General features: G+C 45.0%; 1 protein-coding gene across 2 annotated transcripts in view; it reads right to left on the bottom strand.

Moving 5' to 3' along the window:
- Positions 1-24,506, bottom strand: part of OTUD7B (OTU deubiquitinase 7B) — a 395,374-nt gene that overhangs the window by 111,578 nt on the left and 259,290 nt on the right. For both annotated transcript variants that reach the window (XM_078670064.1, XM_078670063.1), the window contains exon 6: positions 21,356-21,468. In XM_078670064.1, the coding sequence (XP_078526190.1) occupies positions 21,356-21,468 (113 nt within the window). The remainder of the gene's footprint in view (positions 1-21,355; positions 21,469-24,506) is intronic.

Raw genomic sequence — 24,506 nt, 5'->3', positions numbered from 1 at the left:
ATTCCACTCCCCCTCCCCCGGCTCTTGATGCCGCACAATGCCAATCCTTGGCAGATTATTTTGTAAAGAAAGTGGATCTTATCTATGACCACTTTTCTCCATGTTCCGAGACCACTTTCATCTCTCCTAACATGGCCAAGGAATTAGTGAATGCAACCTCTGATGCCACCATCACTATCTGGCAGCCGCTAGACACCATTTCTTTTGTGTCCTGTTTAAACAGCGTGCGTTCTGGCTCCCCACAGGATGTGCTCCCGGCCAAAATCTTAAAACAATTGGATCCCCTCACCCATCCCATTTTCATTAAGCTATTAAACACCTCTCTGAGCGAGGCCCAGGTCCCTCAACCTTGGAAACACGCCATGGTGGTACCTTTACTAAAAAAATCAGGTGCTGATTCTTCCAACCCTGCCAACTTTCGCCCGATATCCTTGCTGCCAATCTTTTCGAAGATATTGGAGAGACACATTAATTCACAGCTCTCTAAACTGGTCGAAAACACCGCCTTTCTCCACCCTTCTCAGTCGGGTTTCCGGCCTAGGCACTCAACTGAGACAGCACTCCTGGGGGTAACGGAGAGTCTGAGGCACGGTGTCGACCAAGGTAACACTATGGCGCTCATCCTGTTGGATTTGAGCGCAGCGTTCGACACCGTGTCACATTCCATCCTTATTGACTCTCTGAAATCTCTAGGAGTAGGTGGCCAGGCCTTGGCCTGGCTGGTGTCTTTCCTTAATGACCGAAGTTTCCAAGTGTTCTCTCCTAAAGCAGCATCCACCATCTGTCCTTCTACCCGCGGTGTCCCTCAAGGCTCAATCCTTAGTCCCTTATTATTTAATATTTATGTTAAACCCTTGGCATCCATTGTAGAACAGGCGGGACTTACCCTGTTTTCGTACGCGGATGATACCCAGATTGTCTTCTCCCTATCAGGGAGAGACGAGAACAACATCTCCGCACTCAAGTCTGGCCTCACTCTTGTGGCCGATTGGATGCGGAGAAACTGTCTCAAACTGAATGGGGAGAAGACCGAGGTGGTCATCCTGGGCCGGAATAAACATCTCTGGGGTCCCAGCCACTGGCCTGTTGAATTGGGTACCGCGCCAACTCCTTCCACCGCTGTCCGCAACCTGGGTGTTATCATAGATGATAGATTATCTATGCGACAACAGGCCACTAAGGTTGCGGCCATCTGTTTTTCAACGTTACGGTGGCTCCACAAGATCCTATGGATGCTCCCTCTTCCATCCCGCAGAACTGTAGTCCAGGCGCTTGTAACATCTCGCCTGGACTATGGCAATATCCTTTATCTGGGTGCAGACAAAGCCACCTTACAGGTGCTACAAGTAGTGCAAAATGCAGCTGCACGCCTTCTTAAGAATGTTCCCAGACGCTCCTCAGCCAAGGCCGCCTTACATGACCTTCACTGGTTGAGTATCCCTGAACGTATCAAATTCAAGGCACTCTGCTATATGTTCAAGGTTAAGCAGGGCAGTGCCCCAGCCTACCTCCAAAAGCTGATAACACCCTATAAACCCTTACGGCCATTAAGGTCATCAGACATGGGAAATTTTACCATGCCAAGATGGAAGCTGACAAAGATGGGAGGTCGCTCCTTTTCCACTCTAGGACCTAAATATTGGAACTCACTCCCTTTGGCTCTAAAATTAGAGACCAATTTGTTCCGCTTCCGTAAGGCCTTAAAGACACTGCTTTTCACTCAACGTGCCTTATAGTCTGCTGTAGCTCAAATCAGGTGAAGTTGCCTCCTTCTTCTTTAGTCTATCCCTTGCGCCGGGAAACCCACTGTGGGTAGCTGTGCGCGATATAAGCTTAAAAATAAATAAAATAAAAAATAAATTGAATTTGTTCCATGGTCAATAGGTGGATGCATTTAAGGTGGTTTTAGGTGAGTCAATTATTGTTGTTTTATGTTGGAAAGCAAGCAAATGGTGGCCTGACCATGTGGCTGGAGTTATAGTTTGAAAGGTAACTAGTTCGGTATTAGGAAAAATGACATCTAGGATGTGTCCAGCGATGCGTGTTTGGTTGTGGACGATCTGATGAAGGTTCAGTGTGTCAAGGCCAATGATTATTGTTTTCACATGGGGCATATTGGGTTTGTCAACTAAATCTTCAGGTCACCCAGAATGCATAGGTTGGAGTGTATTGTTATCAGGTTTGAAACTGTGTCTAGAAGTGTGTCTGGGAATGTCGCCTTGCTAAGTGCAGGTCTTCAAAAGAGAAAGCAGTTGCAGGAGGAAGATGGTGTAGGATTGCATCAAAGCCTCACAATTCTTTATGGAGATGTAGTCAACTTTAGTGATATGCAATGTTTGCCTGAACACAACAGCTAGGCAACCTCCTTTTTTGCCTATACAATTGTGGGTGATCATCTGATAGCCTTGAGGAACGGCTTCATGTAGAACTGGAACCATATCATCTCCCAACCATGATTCAGTTATGAATAGTATGTCTGGTTTTGCGTCGGTGAGAACATCTTCGATGTGATGTTTGTTTTTAGAGAGCGATCAAGCATTTATTAGTAGACAGTTTCGGGAATGTGTGTTGGTGACAGTGAGACTTTGTTTAGAGAGCGATCAAGCATTTATTAGTAGACAGTTTCGGGAATGTGTGTTGGTCACAGTGAGACTTTGTTTTGTATAAGAGTGATCAGTATTGTGTGGGTTTGTAGCAGGTGTGTTTATAGTGCTGGTATTAGCTGTATTAGGATAGCGACTGTGTAGCTGTTTCTGTAATGTGTTCCTCATCCAGCAGGCTCAGAAGACATTTTGATGGGTCTGTGTGCAAAGGTGGTAGAGACGGTGTTTGAGGGTGAGTTGGTGTGCTGTGTTGTTTTGTGGTGTAACCTGGTTGTGCAGTAGACATGGAGAAGCAAAGTTGTGACGTGTGGCACGTTGCTTATATTGTTTGCGTATGTTAAGGGCATGTGGGTCATGTAGTAAGGTTCTAAATTGTCCAATGGATGAGAGGAGGTTAGAAGAGAGTTACTGTGTCGCTGCATGTGTGTTAGGTGTGGTGGAAGAGAGAAAGCTTGGCATTGTAGTTTGTTCATTTGTGTAGTTTGAAAGGGGGGTGTATGATTGTATTTTGTGACTTTAAGTATTAGGAAGTGTTGCGCTTGAGAGATTTTGTTGTGCTGCTGTGCATGATAAGTTTTGTTTTTGAGAAGTAGTTAAAAGAGGAGCTGATGTATTTGTTTTATGAGATGGATTTGTTTGTATAGTATTGTTTGCGAGTAGAAGTTGTAAGTTAAGGAGGTGGTGATGTGTTTGTGAGTAGAGTGTATGTTGTGTGTAGGAGGGGATGAAGCAGAGTTAAGGCTTTCACACTTGTTTGCTGCAAGAGTTAAAATGTGTGGTGCTGTGGAGTGTAAGTGTTGTATTGTGTTATTGTGGTAGAAAGAAGAGGAGGGTGTTGGTTGGACGAATGATGGAAGGCTGAGTATGGGTTTGTTAATGATAAAAGGGGGTCTATTAGGAGTAATTAAAGTGGGGAGTGTATGTCTGGATGGGTTGTAGTTAAGTATGGTATGGATTTTGGTTGTGTTAGTGATAAGTGGATTGGTTATGGTATAGGATAGAGTTGTGTACTGTTTGTAGGTGATGGTGGAAATGTGTCGTAGCTGAGATAGAAGGGTATATAGGCGTAGATTGTGTGGTTTTGTAGTGTGAGCTGGTATATTGATTTGTGCATAGGGTTGGTTTGTAGTAAATGTGTGGAGTACATGTGGTGTAAGTGTGTAACTCTGTTTGTGGATGTAAATGGTGTAGGGTGGTATTACTGAATGGGAAAATGGGCAGCATTTCTGGCCCTCGTCCCGATCAGTCTCGCAGAGGCTCAAACAGGCCCTCATCCTTGTCCTCCCCACCCTTAGCCACGACGCCTGGGCTGAGACACACTAAACCCTGGCCTTTTATAGCCCTAGTAATCAGGTGACCCCTTCAGCCAATGGAAACCCTAGACCTAATCAATCACTACACTAGCCCTAAACTCTAGATCAAATAGGAGCCCAAGACTTTACAGCCAATCATAGCTCTATTCCAAGCACTAAATCAGGCACAAAACTCTAATCCCAACGTTAAAAGAAGGCCTAACCCTAGGCCTGGTTCAAAACATTAGTCCCAACAACCAATCACACAGGAAACCTTAATCCCTACTTCCAATAGAAAGCCTAACCCTAGCCCCAACTCTAGTCCCAGCAACCAATCACACAGGAACCCCTAATCCCTACTTCCAATAGAAAGCCTAACCCTGGCCCTAGTCACAGCAACCAATCACACAGGAAACCCTAATCCCTACTTCCAATAGAAAGCCTAACCATCGATATAGTCCCAACCCTTCATTAATTGAATCACTGACCCAGGAATCCGATAGAAACACCAGATACAACCACCAATCAGTGCACACATGCACCATCCAATAGCAAACTATATAAAGTCCTAGTGACCTCAGGCAGGGTTTCCTTGTCAGTGAGTTGGAAGCTGCTCCTCTATTCAGAATCTCCTAGGAGACAGACAGGCTCAATCCATACTTAGGACTTCTGCAGGTAAGGGCCTAACAAACTTTGTCCTCTAACAATACTGTTTGTATAAAACTTTACTCACTCTCATAGCCAAAAAACGAGTGCACAGTCCCTATAAACCACAGTTTAAGCAGCTCACAGTAGATCACTCTCTGATGTAGAATATCCATGTTGCTAGGGGGGGAAAGAGGATGGTCTGGTTTCACTCACTTGCTAACACAAAATGGGAGCTGGGGGTGGATTGCTAACCCTAGCCCTAGTCCCAACTCTAGTCCCAGCAACCAATCACACAGGAACCCCTAATCCCTACTTCCAATAGAAAGCCTAACCCTGGCCCTAGTCACAGCAACCAATCACACAGGAAACCCTAATCCCTACTTCCAATAGAAAGCCTAACCATCGATATAGTCCCAACCCTACATTAATTGAATCACTGACCCAGGAATCCGATAGAAACACCAGATACAACCACCAATCAGTGCACACATGCACCATCCAATAGCAAACTATATAAGGTCCTAGTGACCTCAGGCAGGGTTTCCTTGTCATTGAGTTGGAAGCTGCTCCTCTATTCAGAATTTCCTAGGAGACAGACAGGCTCAATCCATACTTAGGACTTCTGCAGGTAAGGGCCTAACAAACTTTGTCCTCTAACAATACTGTTTGTATAAAACTTTACTCACTCTCCTAGCCAAAAAACGAGTGCACAATCCCTATAAACCACAGTTTATATCTGCACAGATCTGCACGCCCCATGGACTCTCCCTCCCCGCTCCCGCCCGAATAACACACACAGATGGTTTACCCCACAATTGCGGGCGGAAAAACTTGCAGTCCGTAAAAAAGAACGGATCTGGAGATCTAACTATTCTAAGCAGGATAGGGAGAATTACCGCGCTGCTCGTAAAGAGTATCAAAAATCCATCTCGTCACAGAAAACCACTTATTTCTCTGAGCTTATCGCAAATTCGCAAAACAAAAGCAAAGATATCTTTAAAATGGTGAACGAGTTGTGTGACAGCGATAGAACTGTTCCTCCTGTTGTCCCCACTCAAGATATGTGCGATTCTTTAAACACATTCTTCATCAATACAATTCTGGATATAAAACAAGGCATTATCAACTCCCCGGTCCCTCCTTCATTGGAGGACGCTTTTTTCAATCCTCACACACTTGAAGTTTTCCCATCAATTGACAACAAATTGCTGTCCCAACTGCTTACCCGAGTTAAATCAGGCTCCCCTGAGGATGTTTGTCCTCCACATATATATAGAGAAATAGGACAAACCTTGCCTCAAACTATTCTATCTGTACTGAATTCCTCACTGGTGAGTGGCATGGTCCCCCCCGATTCAAACAGGCCCTCCTTATTCCTCTATTAAAAAAACCTGGGGCTGATCCTCAAGCCTTGGTCAACTATAGACCAATCTCTTTACTTCCATATTTGTCGAAGATATTGGAAGCGCACATCTCCACATCCTTTTCCAAATTTATAGAGGATAGTGACTATCTTGAAACTAACCAAGCAGGTTTCCGTCCCTGTCACTCGACGGAATCTGTCATTTTGGCCATTCAAAACACATTAAGATCAAATGCGGATAAAGGCATCCACCAGGCACTGGTTCTCCTTGATTTGTCGGCCGCGTTCGACACGGTTGATTTTTCTATTCTAATTAGCCGTGTCGAGCAGGCCGGCCTCAGGGGCGCTGCCCTTGAGTGGATCACTTCCTTTATCTCGAACCGCACTCAAGCGGTTCGCTTAGGGCCTTTCACTGCTTCAAGAACCACCTCCACTTGTGGGGTCCCACAGGGATCCTCACTTTCCCCTTTGCTTTTCAATTTGTATCTGCGCCCCCTCCTTCACCTCCTAAAACAATTCAATGTCACAATCTTGAATTATGCTGACGATTTACAGCTAATTTTCCCTCTGAATACTCCTGATTCAGTCGCCCACTTTCACCAAACTATGCTTATGATACAACGCTGGATGAGCTTAAACCACCTCAAGCTCAACCCGGGTAAAACCGAGTTAATTCTTCCCGGGGACAGCAGTATCAGCTGGGGCCCTCATTATTGGCCTTTGAGCCTTGGTCCTGCCCCAGTCCCTGCTTCTTCAGTGAAGAGCTTGGGTGTTACACTTGCATCGGATCTTTCATTAAAAGCTCAAGTCGGAGCAGTTGTTTCTGCTAGTTTTTACCAGATTAGGAAAATAAAAAAGATTGCACAATTTCTGACATACTCAGCCCTTATCCAGGTCACCATCGCACTGGTACTCTCCAGGCTGGACTTTTCTAATAGTCTGTACCTGGGCCTTCCATCTGGCCTTTTAAAAAGACTCCAACTAGTGCAGAACCAGGCAGCCAGACTTGTTCTTAAACAACCTAGGCGGTGTTCCATCAGGCCTGGCCTAGAACAATTACACTGGCTGCCTGTATCTCAAAGAATCATGTTTAAGTCCGGCTGTATCATATACAAGAGTCTACAAAACATAGGGCCTCAGTTCATCAATCAGTTGGTCTCCAAATACAAGCCCACTCGCAATCTTAGATCCATCAATAAAGACTTGCTGGTTGTTCCCTCTTACAGGAGAAAGCGTCAGGGCGGCAGCTGTTTCCATTACTTAGCTGCTGTCCTATGGAACTCCCTACCACTTTCCCTTCGGCTCAGCCCAGACTTTCTAACTTTTAGACGTTCTTATAAAACTTGGCTGTTCAGACAGGCTTATTTTCAGTAAGTTGTTGTGTTAGGTTCCTACGTCAACAGCGCCATGAAGCCCACGGGCGTACGTGCGCTTTACAAAAAAACCCTAACATAACATAACATAACAGTTTAAGCAGCTCACAGTAGATCACTCTCTGATGTAGAATATCCATGTTGCTAGGGGGGGGAAGAGGGTGGTCTGGTTTCACTCACTTGCTAACACAAAATGGGAGCTGGGGGTGGATTGCTTAACATACAGGTCTGAGAAAAGGGAGAAATTAGGAGGGAAAAACAGATAGTCACAGGGAATGAGAGTGATATCGTAAAGCACTTTTTGGCTAATTGGTAGGCAAGCACAATACAGGATACTATCCACCTAGAAATGCTTTGCTTCAAATAAGCCATACCAGTTCTCATTGGACCATAGTCGATTAACAGATTATCGGATATCTTTTTTTTTTTTGGGCGAAGTAGAACTTACGGACCAGCTTAAAATCTAATGAGGGAAAAGGCCTCTCTGCTGGTGTGGAAGGGTTAGGGGGAAATGTTGGGAGAGAGATGGTCTGATTGATGTGGAAATCAGAAATCACCTTGGGCAGAAAACTCAAATATGTCCTCATGACCACCCTGTTTGCATGAAATACGAGATAGGGTTATTTAGCACAGAGTCTGGATTTCACTGACTCTATATGCTCAAGTAATAGCCACTAAAAAAGCTTTTTTCCAAGTAAGGTGTTGCATGGAAGCTTTGTGTATAGGTTTGAATGGGGAGCGCATTAGCTTTGAGAGGACCACATTGAGTTCCCAAGTAAGGGAAGGCGACCTCACTGGGGGATATACCTTTTTTTATACCTTCTAGGAAATCCTTGACCACAGGCATGTGAAAGAAAGCTATCTGTGTGGGAGATTTTCTGTACCCAGTAATGGCAGTAAGGTGTACTTTTATAGATGAAAAATATAGACCAGATCTTGCTAAATACAAGAGATAAGGAAAGATAATATATTTTTGACCCAAAATCAGAGGATGGCCATTTAGGGCACACCACAAGTAGAATCATTCCCATTTAAATGCCTAGGATTTTCTGGTTGAGGGCTTCTTGGACTTTTTCAAAATGTCCATACAGTCCTGGGAGAGTCCTAAATGTTCATACTGGAGGAATTCAGCAGCCATGATGTCAAGCTCAGAGAGGGCAGGTTGGGATGGAAAATCTGCCCCCAAACTTGTAAAGGAGATCCTGTCTGCATGGCAACCTACTATGTGGCCGTTCTGAGAGGTGTAGCAGGTCTGGGAACCACCACTGGCGAGGCCATTCCAGTGCTCTAAGAATGATTCCGGTTTTGTACCTGTAGAGTTAGTTGACCACTGCAGGAATCAACGGAAATGGGGGAAAAGCATAGAAAAATCTCCCAGGCCAGTTTATTAAAAGGGTATTCCCCTTTGATCCTGGTTGGGAGAACCTGCATGTGTAGTCTTGGCATTTGTTGTTTTTGTCCACAAACGGGGCGATTTGTGGTTGCCCCCATTTCCTAAAGATGTCTTGAGTGATGTCTCCTTTTAGAACCCATTCATGAGCTTCTGCAAAGTTGCAACTGAGAGAGTCTGCTTGGGTGTTTTGTACACCTGGCAGGTGAATGGCAGAGACTGTCAGGCCCTTGGCCAATAGCCACTTCCAGATGGCTTGTGCTTCCAGTGATAGAGGACGGGATAAAGTTCCTCCTTGTGTGTTCAAGTAATGCATTGTGGTTGTGTTGTCTCTTATTATCAGGAGAGAGCTTGCCCTTAGGGATGTATAAAAGGACTACAGGGGGAGATGGACTGCCCTGAGCTACAGCATGTTGATATGATACATTTCTTTCTTGTCCGACCACAAGCTTTGAGTTCATGGAGAGTCCATGTGAGCTCTCCAGCCCCGGAGGGAAGCATCCGTAATTAGGGTCTATGTGGGAAGTTCCTGGTGAAAGGGGACCCCTACCATAAGGTGTTGACTCCGAATCCACCAACTGAGTGACTCTCTGGCATCTTGTGACAGGACCAGTTTGTCCATCCCAGTGGTTCGAAAATAGACCACTGATCTTCCAGGGCTTGCTGTAGAGGCCTCATGGGTAACCTGGCATTGGTATCAATGAAGATGCAAGAGGCCATGGACCCCAGCATAGACGCCACTTATCTGGCCGATGGACGAGTAGTATGGAGGAGAGTGAAACATTTCATATGGATTGAGCATAATCTCTCTTCAGAAGGATACACTCTTGCGTTTTTTTATATCTAGAGTCACTTCGAGGTAGTGTATTTTTTTGAGTCGGTACTTGTATGGACTTTTTGAAGTTGACTTGTAAGCCCAGATTCTGTACAGTCTCCAGGAAGATTTGAAAATGTTCCTATGTTAGCAATGGGGAGGAGCTTTTGATCAGCCAGTTGTCTAAGTATGGGTAGATGAAAATGTTCTTCCTCCGCAGGTATGCAGAGACTGCCATGCATTTGAGAATGTGCGAGGTGCTGATTTGAGCCAGAAGGACAAAGCTTTGTAGCTGTAGTGCTTGTATGCCACTCTGAAGCGCAGAAACCTCTGATGCTTCCTGGGGTTCGGAATGTGGAAGTAAGCATCTTGGAGATCAATGGCACACATCCAGTCACCCTAATGGAACTGGGGTAGATCTGTTGAAGGGCAAGCATCCTGAATTTCTCCTTGCAGGTGAACTCATTCAGAAGCCTTAAGTCTAGGACTGGTCTGCACTCCAGATTGGGGCCTTTTTTCTGTACCAGGAAATAGCGTGAGTAAATTACCAGTCCCTTTTAAGAGAATGGAACTTCCTCCTTTTTGAAACAGCGTGTCTACCTCATTTTGCAGTAAGACTTGTTGATGACAGGATGTCATCCTCGGTGGGACAGTAGGAGAAGGGAACTTGAATCCGAGTGAGTAACCATTTTGAAAAATATTCAATACCCAGTTGTTGTTTGTTATTTTGCGCCACTGGTCCAGATGTTTGACAATACCGCCCCCCCCCACCCCACACGGTGGGGAAACGTAGAGGGGGGAAGCAAACGCTAAATGTTTTGCAGGTATCTTGGTAGAGAATGCTGATGGACTAGGGGCTCCTCTTCCACATGCTGGTCATCGGGGTTGAAAGTGTGATCGAGCTTGATGTTGCTGCGGTACCCAGTGAGGGGCTGGAACTCTCTGTTGGTATGATCTCTGATCATAGGGACAGAACTTCGGACAGAATTCTTTACGCTTCTATAGGTCCACTGCCTTGAACGTATCTAGTTCTGATTTTATTTTTGCCATCTCATCATCCGCTTGTATTCCGAACACAGAATTTCCTGTCAAAGGTAGATTTAATATCCTTTGCTCTGCTTCAAGTTTAAGGCCTGAAAGGCGGAGTCAGGAGGAGTGTCTTTCACAAACCCCATGAGAATATCCGTGGGCTACAAGGTCAGAAGCATAAGCAGCAGCACTGATGACCTGGTTAGCAGCCAGGTTGCCCTTTTGAAGAATCTCCTGAAAGTCTTGCTCTCCTCTTTTGACAACTTATCCGTAAATCTGGACCAACAGTCCTAGAGTGACAAGTAGTACCTCCTTAGTAATGCTGGCAACCTTCAGGAGTAATTTGAGTAAATGCTGTGAGTGAGTAAGGTAGTATTCCGTTATACTAACTCTTCCAGGGATAGCCCTTTGACTTTGTATAACCTTCATAAAGGATGCAGAGGTGCTGCACATCTTTTTGACTACAGAGTCAATTTGTTTGCTGTCCTGATCTGGAGGCGCTGTTGAAGATGCGACTGCAGAATGCTTTTTTCTTGCGTAGCTACAATTATGAAATCTGGAGGAGGATCAGATCTCAAGAAAAGTGGGTCTTGGTCAGAATACTTGTATTTTTTAAGTGTACGCGATGGAGCAGACGTAGAGATGGTGGAGTCAGAAAGGTTTACATAGCAGCCTCCAACACATCAGGAACCAGAGGTAGAGGACGTCTAGAAGCTGTTCTGTGATGAAGAGTCGCAATTACGACTGATGATGAAGTGTGTAGGAGTGTCAATATTAGCTTCGCTGCCCCTCTCATGAGTACGTCATTGAAAGTGATGAGATCACCCTTCAGAGAAACCCTCGCTGGGGGTGAGTCTTATAATGGGGGTGAGTCTGATAATGGGGGTGAGTCTGATAATGGGGGTGAGTCTGATAATGGGGGTGAGTCCGATAATGTTGGTGAGTAATCTCTCACCGATGAGCGAGAAGATGTGGTCTAGCTGAGTATAACTTGCACAACTTGGAAGTCTTTAAATACCTGTTTGCCACACCCTAGAATCATATTAGAAAGTGCTTACGGAGATCCCTAAATTTAACACCTTGGAAAAAACACCTACAGTGGGCCCCCTCAGACAGCAATATTCTCCAGACTGTAAGAAAAAAAAAACCTTCTTCTCAATGACCCAGACACCCTGATTAAACTTAGAGCTGAATGAGATTTAGGGGCATTGAAAGACGACGACTGGCAGGAGGCAAGAATCGCCCCACATGTCTTAGCCATCCCCTCCAACCTGTGCTTGATACAATTTTCTTACTTTTACAGAATATACTACATCCCGGATAGGTTATGGAGGGTGGGGCGTGCAAGATTGGCATGATGTCCTCTAGTCAGGTGAATGTATTGTGTTTTTTACCAACTGACCTGGAGCCTGGCTGCATTATCATAAATGTCTAGATGAGGTGCGACAATGTCTTCTGGGGCGAGTGCATATAGATAAGCAAATCGGCAACCCTGTCCTTGTGGTTCGAGGACCATGTTAAAACTTGGATCTGGGTGTCCTCTCTAATCCGGCAGGAGAAGAGGCTCAATGACTAGGGCGAGAGAATAGGAGGGGCGACAAGGGGCATCTGTGCAGTGTACATCTTTGGATGGGGAAATGGTAAGGAACGTGTACCATTGAATTGACAAAGAGTCTAGCACTTGGAGAGTCATAGAGAAAGCCCTGATCAATGTAAGAGATTTAAGACAAAAATTAATTTGAATAACTAACCAGAATAAGGAGGGCCAATGTACCATACTGAATGCCTTTTCGTAATCAACCAATAACAGAGATGATCTTGTAACTTCTCCAGGTGGGGTAGAGCCGATTGAGGTCCTCACAGGCAGTGCCGGGTGTTCATGCTGGGCAGTCGACTGTAACTCCTGCAGGGTGAAGTGTTCCTCAAGTGCACTGCATTGAGACTATGGGAGGGAACAGATAGGGAGGCCCCTCTATTCTATGAATTTGTTCCAACTGTGGAGTTTTTTTTATTTTTTATTCGGAAGGTTTGCGGAAGCCTCTGCTATCTCACTAGAGTTGTGTGGAAGTCTGCTGTCAGCAGTAAGTATATTTGGGATGATACAAGGACCATTTAGACTCTGAGATAGCCAATCAAGAAATTTACCAGCTTTGTTACCATACTCATGGAGACGATATTGGGCAAGCAGAGCAGCTTACATTTTAGAGTCTCACAGTGGTCCTCTAGCAGGCGATAGTGCTTGGGAACAGAGGGGCTATCAACAGGTTGCTCTAAAGAAAGAATTTGGGATTACAGAATTGTAAGCTCCTGTTCTTTAAGGCGCTCACGCCCATGAACTGCTGTGTATGCCCGCCCCCTGCCTACCATCTTAAATGCCTCCCATTGGGATGCCAGGGAAGTCATCTAAAGCTGGCTTAAATCAAAGTACTCAGTGATTACTTCCCCAAGGAGCTCGACAAATGGGTCATCCCTGAGCCACCAAGCGTCAATGCTCCAGACACCACCCTCTTTGAGGGGCATTGTTCCCAGGAGTAACTCCACCAGGGAGTGATCTGATAGTCCCCCATGGAAAGATGTGAATGTGCTGTACTAATGATAGTGAATCTGTCGGCGTGAAGAAGTAGCCCAGCCTGGAGTAAGTTTAGTGAGAAGCTTTGCACTGTGCGAATCTAGAGTCTAAGGGGTGCAACTTATGTCAAGCAAATATTTAGCACAAAAAATTTGCCCATTCACTGAGAGCTGGTGTGGGTCGAGTGGGCTGTTGGGGTAGTGTCTTTAAATCTGTCCATAATGGCGCTGAAGTCACCTCCCAATATAAGCATGCCCACCGCCACCACCTCACCTACTCCCTCAAGGAAATAACATTGTGAAGACTTCGATATTTCGCTTACCCTGCGCAGGTGCCGGGTTGGGTAAGCAACAGTATAGTGGACAGATCTTGAAGTATAGTGCTAATAAGGGCAAGGGAATGTAGATGCTTCTCATCCTCCATGGTCGCCCCTCCACAAGGATTCAAGGAGAATGTATAAGCCAAGTGGGTCGAAATGGGATTTAGTAAAGAGTAATGGGCATGTATAATGGAGCAAGACAGTGACTCCTCTTGTGCCTCTTACACACCCCCAGCGTGTAGCACCCTTGTGTAACTATGTCAGGGGAGTATGGGCAGCCAGAGCCCATTAAGTGGGTCTCTGTAGGAGAACTGCTCGGGCCGGACACTTGACAATTCGGAGGACTGTACTCTTCTTGATTTTATCCAGTAAACCATCTATGTTCTACGTTAGTATCTTGAACTGTGAGCCCATCAAGGTGGTCTAAATATTGTGCGATGGAGGGGCCAGTATGGCTTATGGAAGGAGAATCTCAACTGCCTTGCAGTTAAACACAAACAACATAATAGGAACCAAATTTGTAGCCAAAAATGAAATCCCTAGACGCCCCCAAAGTTGTCCTCTCACTACACTTTCCCCCTGGAAGCATCTGTTCCTCTTTAAACATTAACAAACTTTCCTTAGAACAGAACTAGTTGCTGTGGGGCAGCACCCAGAGACCAATCACCTGTTCCCTGGTCTGATGCCTGGTGAGACTCAGACACTGCATACCAGTCCTGCCAGGGAAGCAAGGGTCCCCGCTCTTGGAGTCTGTTGAGTGCTGCACTATGTGTGTTGCGCTGATGAAGTATTTATGAAACGCAACAAATACCCAAGGGTGTCTAGGCGCTGCCTTTAACCGATACAGATCGGGATGGACTGAGCGTGGGTGTTATGTCTTAAACAGCTAGGTTTTTAGGCCCTTTCTAAATTTTAACAGGCTGGACTCTTTTTTTTTTTTAGCAAGGTGGGCAAGGAGTTCCGCAGCCTAGTTGTTGAGGCAGTGAAGCTCTAGCCCCCCCCCTCCCCCTTCACCTCGCCCTGCTAACTCTAGGAACAATTATGTTTCAATGTTCGGTATATCCAAGAGGTTGTGCAGGTATGTATGACTTAAAATTGTTTGCCAGTTGCATTGGCACTAGGTTAAGTTATTTAAAGGTGATGCAGAGTGATTTAAATTGGATCCTCTTGGCCACTGGTAGCCAGTGAAGATGGAGTAAAGCTGTGGAAACTGAATCAAATTTATAGATCCACAAAAGTACTCTTGCTGCTGCATTCTGAACAGTCTGTAATTTTGTTATGCTACGCTTGGGAGAACTGGAAAAGAAAGCATTACAATAGTCCAATCTTGAGGATATCAGCACCGATACCACGGTTTTCCTTAGGTTAGTAGGGATTGCCGGTAGAATTTTCCTCAACATTTTCCAAATAAAAAAGCAAGCCGAGGTGACCGAGTTGATATGTGCTTCAAAAGACAACTTGGTGTCAAATATAACCCCTAGATTTCTGGATTTGAACACTGGTTAGGTAAGGAACCAAGCTGGACTGGCCACCAGCTATCCGTCTAGAATGAGAGGTTGTTCCCCAGCACCAAAACCTCAGTCTTGGATGAATTCAGCTTCAGACAATTGTCTGTCATCCAATTAGCTATATGGCTCATGCAGTCATGAAAGTTAATGGCTGAATGGACTGCACACCGAAACAATAATCTGTGTATCATCTGCATATGATACCAGGGCAAATCCGTAACTTTTTACTCTTCTGGCAAGGGGGATGACATAAAGGTTAAAGAGTGTTGAGCTCAGGGAAGAACCCTGGGGGACTCCGAAAGGCAGCAAAAAAGATGGTGAACCAACGTTCCACAATGGTACCTCATGGGACCGTTCGGACAGGAAGGAGCCTAGTAGGGAGAGTGCCTTATCCCTGATACTGATGGAAGCTAGACAGATACGCAGCAGCCCATGATTGACAGTATCAAAGGTTGCTAACAGGTTAGAAGGATCAGAGTTGCCCTCCCCCCACTGTCTAAGGTCTTCCTAAGCACCTCTGTAGCAGTAATAAGGGACAACTCTGTACTATGATAAGCACGAAATCCAAATTGGGAGGAATCCAGAAAAGCGTTATCATTATTAAATGAGGAAAGTTCGATATTTATAGCTTTCTCTATCACTTTTGTGGGGAAAGGAAGTCGATATAGGTCTATAATTGAGCGTACGCTTGGCATCCAGATTGGGTTTCTTTAATATCGGAAGTATGGAGGCTTTCTTCCATTACATTGGAAAGTGCCCTGCTGTGAACATGGTATTAAAAATCACTGAGTGGAAAGGCTATGATTTCAGTAGAGATATGCAAACATTTTGGGGGGCATGGATCCGATGGAGAGCCTGATTTGATTGCACCAATGCTTTTGAAGTTTGATCAATTGTCGTAGCAGGTGAAAGAAGAGATGGTTGGTGTAGCCAGCTATAATAGGCCTTGTGACTTATCATGAGTTATAGATTGAATCTTATTGTCTTGAAGCACAAAGGTGTCAAAAACAGAGTTACCCTTGAGCTGAAAGGATTCTGCTAAAGAGTTGCAGAACTCTTGACTGATGTTGATTTCAAGCGCAGTTGGCAGCTTTGCCAGATTCTTTACCGTGGTAAACAAGGGTTTAGGGCACCTGTCGGCCGCTATGATTTTCTCAGAAAAGTAAGAAGCCTTTTCCCTGAGGATAAGCTTCTTATACTCTTGAAGAGATGATTTATATTCCATATGAGTACTTATCCTCTCTAGTTTACGACATAATTGTTTCTGAGCTTTCAACGAGTCGCTAAACCATGGTTCTGAAGGTGAGCTCCTAGAGAGTTGACACTGTTTGGGAGGAGCTAGTTGTAGAATAGCTGAATCAAGCCACGAATGGCATTTAGCTGCCACTTGATCAGAATCAGTGGGCAAATATTGTAAAGTTTCTAAAAGAAGAGAATTTACAGATCTCCCCTCTATTTGTTTTCCAGGGACGACTGACAAAAGGTTCCCTCGAAATTTTCAAATGTTTTTTATGAGGCAGTAATAGTTCAAAACAGACTGCCTTATGGTCTGACCAGATCATAGGCAAAGATCTGGTCCATCTTAGATGAGGGTTGTCTGCAAAACTCCTGTCTAAGCAATGTCCAGCACCATGAGTCGAACCCTGACAAGTTGACACAGCCCGGCACTGGCTTTAATTTTCCAGATGGAAATTAAAGTCACAGAGCACTGAGAAATTGGCGTGTTTGACTTTTTGAGCAAAAAAGGAGCCTAAGTTATCTATAAAAATGGCTTTCGATTGGGGTGGATGATAGAGTAAAATACCATTAAAAGAGTGTTGACAGTAGAGTTCAATTTTAATGTCAAATGCTTCACAATCCTGGTTATCCAAGTTCACTTTAATACAGGAATTAAAGGAAGATTTTAGAATGAGGGCTATACCACAGCCTTTTATCCCTATACGGTCTATTTTGTGAATTTTAAAACCTGCCGGTATGGCAAAAAGTAGATCTGGGTACGAAGAGGCGTCTGCCCAGGTCTCAGTTATAAAAGCTCCCTCTATGTGATTAGATTCTAGAAACTCTTGAAACGCAATAGAATTCTTGACCAATGACTACACAATGATACCCCTTTGGGAAGTGCCACAGTAGTAATATACGTTTTGGTGGATAGTGAGATATGTTGGAAAGCTAGGCCACAGTTAGAGCACTGCACTGGGACCTGGGATAGGTAAGGGTCAATACATGGTGTAGAACATGTCTTACATGACCATTGCAGCTCCCTTAATGTGTCCCTGCTATTTTGTACTAAAGGTTTCAGAACTGAAATATCTGGTCCACATACGACAGCATAGCTGGCGCTGAGCGCAGTCCAAGCGCAGAGGGGCGCAGACGGAGTTGCCTTCAGCACACCCGGGTTTCCCCCATAATTTATAGCACCCTGCTGAAGTCCCAATAGGCTAGACCGTCAACCTCTCCCAAAATGGCGGTCAGCCAGAAATGGATCAAACAAGATCCAAAACGACTCAACTCTCTCCGCAACAAACTGAAAGAACCCATCGGCGGACAAGAGAGTTTAATCCAATCAATAGCAAGTAAAGTGCAAAGTGCAAAATTGAGTTTTCTTTTTAAAAAGTATCGAAATGTCACAGTTTCAAAATAAAGTTAAAACAATTCCCGCTATTTCCCCCGAAACGTCCACTCTATTTCAGAATAAAGGCTGAACACACGTGGCGCCGTGCTTACTGTTTGCGTCCACTAAGCTTCCAGGTGTGTCTTTTCAAATATGAACCTCTTGGTATTCTTTGCCTGCGTGGGTTCGTGTCCAGTAGACACAGTTCCTGATCCCTCCCAGGGGGACTGTTCTCATCCGAGCACATACCACCCCAGCCCTTGCCCAGGGGACGCTCTTCCACCTATGCCCAGGCTCTGTCCAGGTGAAGAATATTGTTTGACCTTGAAAGAGAATCTTCAAACTGGCTGGGAAGAGGAGCATGTATTTTAATGTCTATGGCTCGTAGTTTGATTTTCTTGATTAAAGGACTTTCAATGCACCTGTACTGTCCTGGTGTAATTGAGAAAGATTTTGATTTTCGAGGACTTGCAGAAGTTATTGACTGAGTCTAATCACACAGAGGATTAATTCCCTATTCAGGTAGCTGAGGAATCTGGCAACAAACCACCTGAAGCGGAGTGACATGGGGAGGCAGTCAGGCAAGTGCCCGATCGGTATGTTCTAAAATAATGCGGGGAGAGGTCCGATCCTTCGGTAAGAAACTGCAAAGCCACTAAGCAAGGAATTCTATCCAAGTTGTCGATCTCTACTCCCTCCGGGAAGCCCACGAACCTCAGATTGTTCCTATGTGAGCACCTTTCAGTGTCCTCTAGTCGCACCACCGTCTCGGAGATTGCCACTTGCAGTTTACAGTCCGTTTGTTGCAGTTATGTCACCGGGCCCGGCAGACCAACAGAATGGGGAAGTACAGGCTGCACCAGCGTCCCGGTGCAGGCACCCAAAAGGTTAGCTGTCATGACGGAATTCTTCAGCAGCCAGAGGTTACTGATCGACCTTGGCATCCTTTCATTATCTCCAAACAACTGTGAATACTCTGAGAGCCAACGAGGCCCAGCTTATCGAATCCTCAGCCTGAAATTCTCTTGCTGTCTTTCCTGGTGCTTTCACTTCCTCCACCCCAGTCATGATGAAGACCCCACTCCCAAGGCGTAAAGTTTGCTGTTCTGCTTAGGGGTCGAAATGTCGACTTTGCCTTTTATGTTCAGACATCAGATGACAGAGATGTATTATCTGCATCGAATATAATATGTTATGATTTAATATTTGTGTATTTGCCAGGCATTTGGCTGGATAGATTGTAATTATTGAATGTTGATGTATATATGCACACTACTATCCTTTCTCACATCACTTTCACTATCCCCTTCATGCACTCTCCACCTTTCCCTTGAGCAAATGTTCTTCAAAACGTTTAATTGAGAAATACATTTTTGTTTATAAGATTAGATACAATCAAACATTGTGATGTAATAAACCCATAACCATTTATAAAATGACTTAATGGTGGTGTCTAATTTTGATTGAAATAATAATGATTTTTCATTGCTCTGTATATAATTGCTTGCCACTGTGACGTTATCTTTCTGTAACCCAAAAGGAGGCAGGCAAATCACGTTCGGGCCACTTGGAGGTCACTCCTGCCTCTCCTCTGTGGTAGGAGCACAGGTCACAGACCGCTCAGCGTCGTCACCGCTGCAGGTAAACTGGTGGTTGAAAGGGGCTTCGCAGCTGTGGTACTAAGGCCCCAACAAAGGTAGGCCCTGACATAGTCCTTCGGATCCTGAGAGGCAGAGCGGAAGAGTCCAACACACAAGAGGGCGAGAGGTCCAAGGATGAGCAAGCGGGGGGGGGGGGTCTGTTCGACCCAGGGCACTCTGGTTATTGTGGCCAGCCGTGTTGATGGACCCAGTTAAGGGCCTCATGTCAGGCTAGGTCACTGTAAATTCAAAGATTAATCAATCAATCAATCGGGAAATGTAAGCGTGCTACTCACCCGTGAGGGTGTCAAGGCACTGGGGGTGGGGTTTGCAGCTCTGTCTAGTTGAAAAGGGCTGCTCAGTTTAGTAAAGAGCCAGGTTTTGAGTGTCTTCCTGAAGCTGTTTAGGGAGGGGGCGCATCTGATGTTGATCGAGAGTTTGTTCCAGGTCTTGGCCGCGATGTAGGAGAAGGCTCTTCCACGTGTTCTGGCTGTGCGGATGCAAGGGATATCAGCGAGGGCGAGATCGGCGGATCGGAGGTTTCTTTTGTGTACGAGAAAGGAGATCCTCTTGTTGAGGTATTGGGGTCCGATATTGTGGAGGCATTTGTAGGCGTGGATGAGTTCCTTGAAAGTGACTCTGTTTTCTACATGGAGCCAGTGGTTGCGTAGGTGTTGGGTGATGGGCTCGTGTTGAGGGATGTTGAGTACGAGTCTTGCTGCAGTATTCTATATGTCTGGAGTTGGTGGAGCAGAGACTTGTTGATCCCGGCGTAGAGGGAGATCCCGTAGTCCAGTCTGCTGGTTATGAGTGCGTGGGTGACAGTCTTTCTTTATTCAGGGGGATCAATTTGAAGTCTTTCAGAGGATGCGGAGGGTGTTGAAGCAGCTGGATGCGACGGAGTTCACCTGTTGGGTCATGGAGAGGGATGAGTCGAGTACGATGCAGGTTTCTGGCGTGGTCCGTGGCGGTGGGAGGGCTGCCGAGGGCGGTGGGCCACCAGGAGTTGTCCCATGCAGAGGGTGAGGGTCCGAGGACCTCTGTCTTCTCCAAGTGGAGCCTCAGGATAAGGAGCTGTCTCAGAAGGCGAGCGTTGTTTCCAGCATTCTGGGCCCAGCACACAAGCACTACTCTTTCGCTGCTGGGCCGTCCCACCACAACACAGCACTGTCTCTACGGTCTTCATCGCGCTCCAGCCTACCTCCCCCAACGGTATTGTCAGCAGCACGTCCGCCTCCGCAACCTCTCCAATGGGACTGGGGGGAAGAGAGGCACTGCCTATTACCTTAGCACCTGGGCCTGCCGCGGCTGAGGCCACCGCTGCCTCCGAGCTCCCTTCTCACTCCGTGGCTCTGTCAAGCGAACGGTATTTCCCACCATCATGCGCACCCTACCACTTCAGGTCTTCTCCTTATCACAGCAGCAGCCAGTTGTGAGGCGTTCCCAGAAGAAATGCGGCAAGGGCCACACATCTGCAGAGGGCAGGATTCAGGATGATTATCAACAACAGCCAGGAGCGGTATTAGGAAGCGACTGCCATCTTGCCGCTCAAGCCATGCCCCCCAGCGTTGGATACATTTTAAGTTAAATCACAGTAATGCATAACACACTGCACATTGTTCGCACCAAGAGACAATTCAGTAATGTTTGCTGTACTCATGTAATGACATCAAACCCAATGCAGAGTGCCACCTCAAAATCCCTCATGACACCCTAGCACTGGAGTCTATCTTCATCCTCCTAGGGAGAGAATTTTTCTATATGTCAGGTTTCAGAGATTCAAGTAGGGCAATGTAGTCTTTCTGGCTAACCAAGCAGAGAAGTAGAACAAAGCGTCAAACAGGAGTGTTAAAAGTATACTGTTTCAGAATGCAGCACCTCATTATCTAAAATATGACAAGTCACAATTATGCTGGAAAATGCTTTGGTGTTACCATTTAATTTGCTTCATGGGGTAAACAGGCTCTTAAACAGATCAGCACTGTGAATTAATTACAAGAAATAGTGAATCATATAAGAATGACAAACCTAGGCATGCACCTGACTGGTATAACATTTAATTCATTCACTCAAGACTCGAGCTAAGATTTAAAGGATCGCAAGAGGTCGTTCTGACAAAATAAACATGAACCGCCACCACCACTCACATACCCCATCAAAGGAATAACACCCCAAAGACTTCAGTATTTCACTCACCCTGTGCAGTTGCCCCCGTTTACACCATAATGCATCCGAGGCTCACTAGATGCCAGTTTGATTAGCTCATTCCACTCCTTCTCCCATTCTTCTTCCGTGTACACTAACCCAGACTACAGCAAAACAAGAAAATAAGAGAAAAGAATATAATAACAAAGACATGACTGCAGACAGAGAAAAATATCAAGCCATTAATATATTTATGATGAATATTGGGAGTCAAACAATAGAAAAACACAATGTATTTTTTACAGAACTACTCAAGTGTGGATACCCACATATATTGTAGTGCAAGAGAAGCAGAAACAATTATCTCAATACAAGGAGGCAAGCGTACATAAATTTGACAGTCAAGCTCATATTTCAAGTCAAGTCTGACAGTCAAATTGTTCATTGTTTTCCAGAGACAGAGGCTTGTGGCCTGGACAACAAAAAAGGATTAAGCTGTTTGTGCTTTGTGACAGAACGTTAAGATCGAGAATATGGACCGGAGAGATTAAAAAATGCTGAGTGACGGATGATGCAGCATATATTTGTGGCATCAGCTAAAATCTCTGCAGACTGCCTGCCACCACATTTACCACTAATTGAAAGTGAGCCATGGAAAAATAATCTTGTGGTCCATAGTAGTTTTCTAAACTTAAATAGTGAGCCATAGGGTCCCACATAAAGACAAGCACCACATTCCAGTCAGGAGGTGGTAAGAAGACTTTGGATGGGCAAGAAAACAGGCTTTCACTATGCATGTTCATCTTCTGATGTTCACACTAATAACCGGATTGCTGGAATTGACTCACCAGTCACATCTGAAAAGTCACAATTCTAATTCAAAGTTGACCTGCACACAGCTAAAATCTTCTCTATCTTTTGTCACACTGTAAGGGTTATGGAGAGGGAACATATAACTGGGGGAGCCTAAGAAAATAAGTTACTTACTTTAGTTCTCCAGTATTGGAATCTTTTCATAGATTTACATGCTTGAATCATTACCTGTCATTGAGATGGGAGTCCCTGGAATATCAAACAGCAATGTAAAGCTAGCACAAAACAGAAAAATAGGCCTAGTTTCAGTTTTGTAACATATCCATCTTCCTTTGTAAAAGAGACCAAAAGAAGGCCTTAGCCAATCAGAACACCCCACGTTCTAGAAGCCTCCTGAGAGAACCTCACACCTTCAGATGTTTGCAGCACTAGTGCCATTAACGTAACCATAAAGGGCTCAAAGGGTGAGCTTTCTCAGGGGAGGAAGGTGGGTCACATGTGACTCTGAAAGATTACAATACTGGAGAACTAAAGTTACAGGTAAGTAACTAATTTTCTTACTCCAGTATTGGAACTTTTATAGATTCACATGCTTGAATCTGAGTAGTTAGCAGTTAGGAGCAAGTTTTTGTTCTAATTGTCTCTTGAATAAAATATAGACAATATAGAATAATAGGAAAAGAAAATTTTCTAGACTTAAACTCTTAATTCATGCCTAAACAAAGCATTTAATGATGGGCATCAAAATACACAAAGTGGAAATGAGAAATAAGAGAATGTAGTAAGAAAAATAATACAAAATAATTTCCGAGGTTCCTAGAAAGTAAAGAAAGGAGGGATGAGACAGAAAGCTCACCGTCATTGAAACCGTTTCCTCAGGACCGCTTGGCCCACTGCTGTGTCACTGTGAACTGAGGAATTCAAGCAGTAGTGCTTGGTAAAGGTGTGGATACTCTTCCAGTTGGCCGCCCTGCAGCTCTCCTCCGGCAGATAGGGTTTTCGAGGCAGAGACCGCTCTAGTAGAATGTGCACAGACTCTCCCCTGGATGGGCTTTCCAGCTGCCTAATGACAGTATTGGATGGTACTAGATATCCAACGTTCAATGGCTCGTTTGGGGAGGGGTTAGCCCTTATGAGGTGCACTATATGCGACAAAGAGTTGGGGTGACTTTCGGAAGCATTTAGTTCTGTGGTGATAAAATTTAAACTTGGAAAACAAGTAGGAGAGTAAGGAGTTGTGTCCGTGAACGTCGGACGGGAAATACTCCTGATTCCCTGGTCAAGGATCAAAAGAACAAAATGGAGGAGTACTACCCGATGAGGGTATGTGAAGGCTCTTGTCTGAACTCAGGAAGAATTGTTCCTTTGTTAGGAAACCCCTCACTCACCACCTAGTGGTGACTTGCTTCATCATCGGGGCCCACCCAAGTGGCCTAGCGTCACTTGGGTGTGCTTCAACACCTGCAACTGCAGTGGAGCTGGTAGTGAAGTGTGGGGTGCATACAAAAAAGAATGTGAGTGTTAAAAATTGTCCTGGTATTCTTTTGTATAGAGTTTTAATAAAAAAGATACTGGACAAAATTAAAAGATAAGGTTGAGATAGTAGTGGGGAAGTTACGGCCCACTTATCTCTGTTTTATGTGTTGGTCGACATGTTTCTACCATAAGGGGAAAATCCCCGGTATTCCTCAGGACCAAAACAAGGAAGTGGGTGGTATGTGCCCCCTAAAAGACACACCCAGACCTAAATCCTTGGACAGCCAGAAGAAAAATCAGCTTCTGGGACGCACACCTAAAATAGAGGGTGCTTTAAAACCTGTGGGGAAGGAAAAGAAAAGAATAAAATAATTACTAGCCTGTTACGTAGTGCAGTGCTAGGGTGCAGGATTCGTGCAATTATTCTGGCTTCCCACAGTGGTGTTTGACATAGTGCCTTCATCGAAGCAGAGCGTGTCTACATGTGTTGTGCAAACGTGCTCTTAGCTATGGAGATAAAATATCTATGGAATAAGGTCTGATTGTAGCCTTAGTGCGTGCTATATAGGGAAGAGACATGCTGGCATCAAAGTCAGGGGTGCACTATGTAGGAGTGCTCATATTGTGTACCGCCGTGGATTGAATAATGTGCCAGCTAGGTAACATTTAATTACTTTTGTATGACCTGATCATGGTTTGTGGTCAACAGAAAAAAAAAAAACTGGACTGACAAACATACACAACATAGAGTAATTCACAACTAAAGATATGGCAGACTGATGGAAACAGGGCTTACAATGCTGTAGCTCAACTCGAGCTGCATCAAGCAGGAGGGGGGCGCTATGCCGGTAACAACATAGTCTAAGGAGAAAAAGATATGTTGATAGTAAGGGGGGTTCCCTGTTAGGCACTG

This window comes from Lissotriton helveticus, chromosome 12 (genome assembly GCF_964261635.1).
Source record: "Lissotriton helveticus chromosome 12, aLisHel1.1, whole genome shotgun sequence".
Lineage (NCBI taxonomy): Eukaryota > Metazoa > Chordata > Amphibia > Caudata > Salamandridae > Lissotriton > Lissotriton helveticus.
The sequence above is the reverse complement of the archived record's forward strand: the minus strand, read 5'-3'. Positions and strand labels throughout refer to the sequence as shown.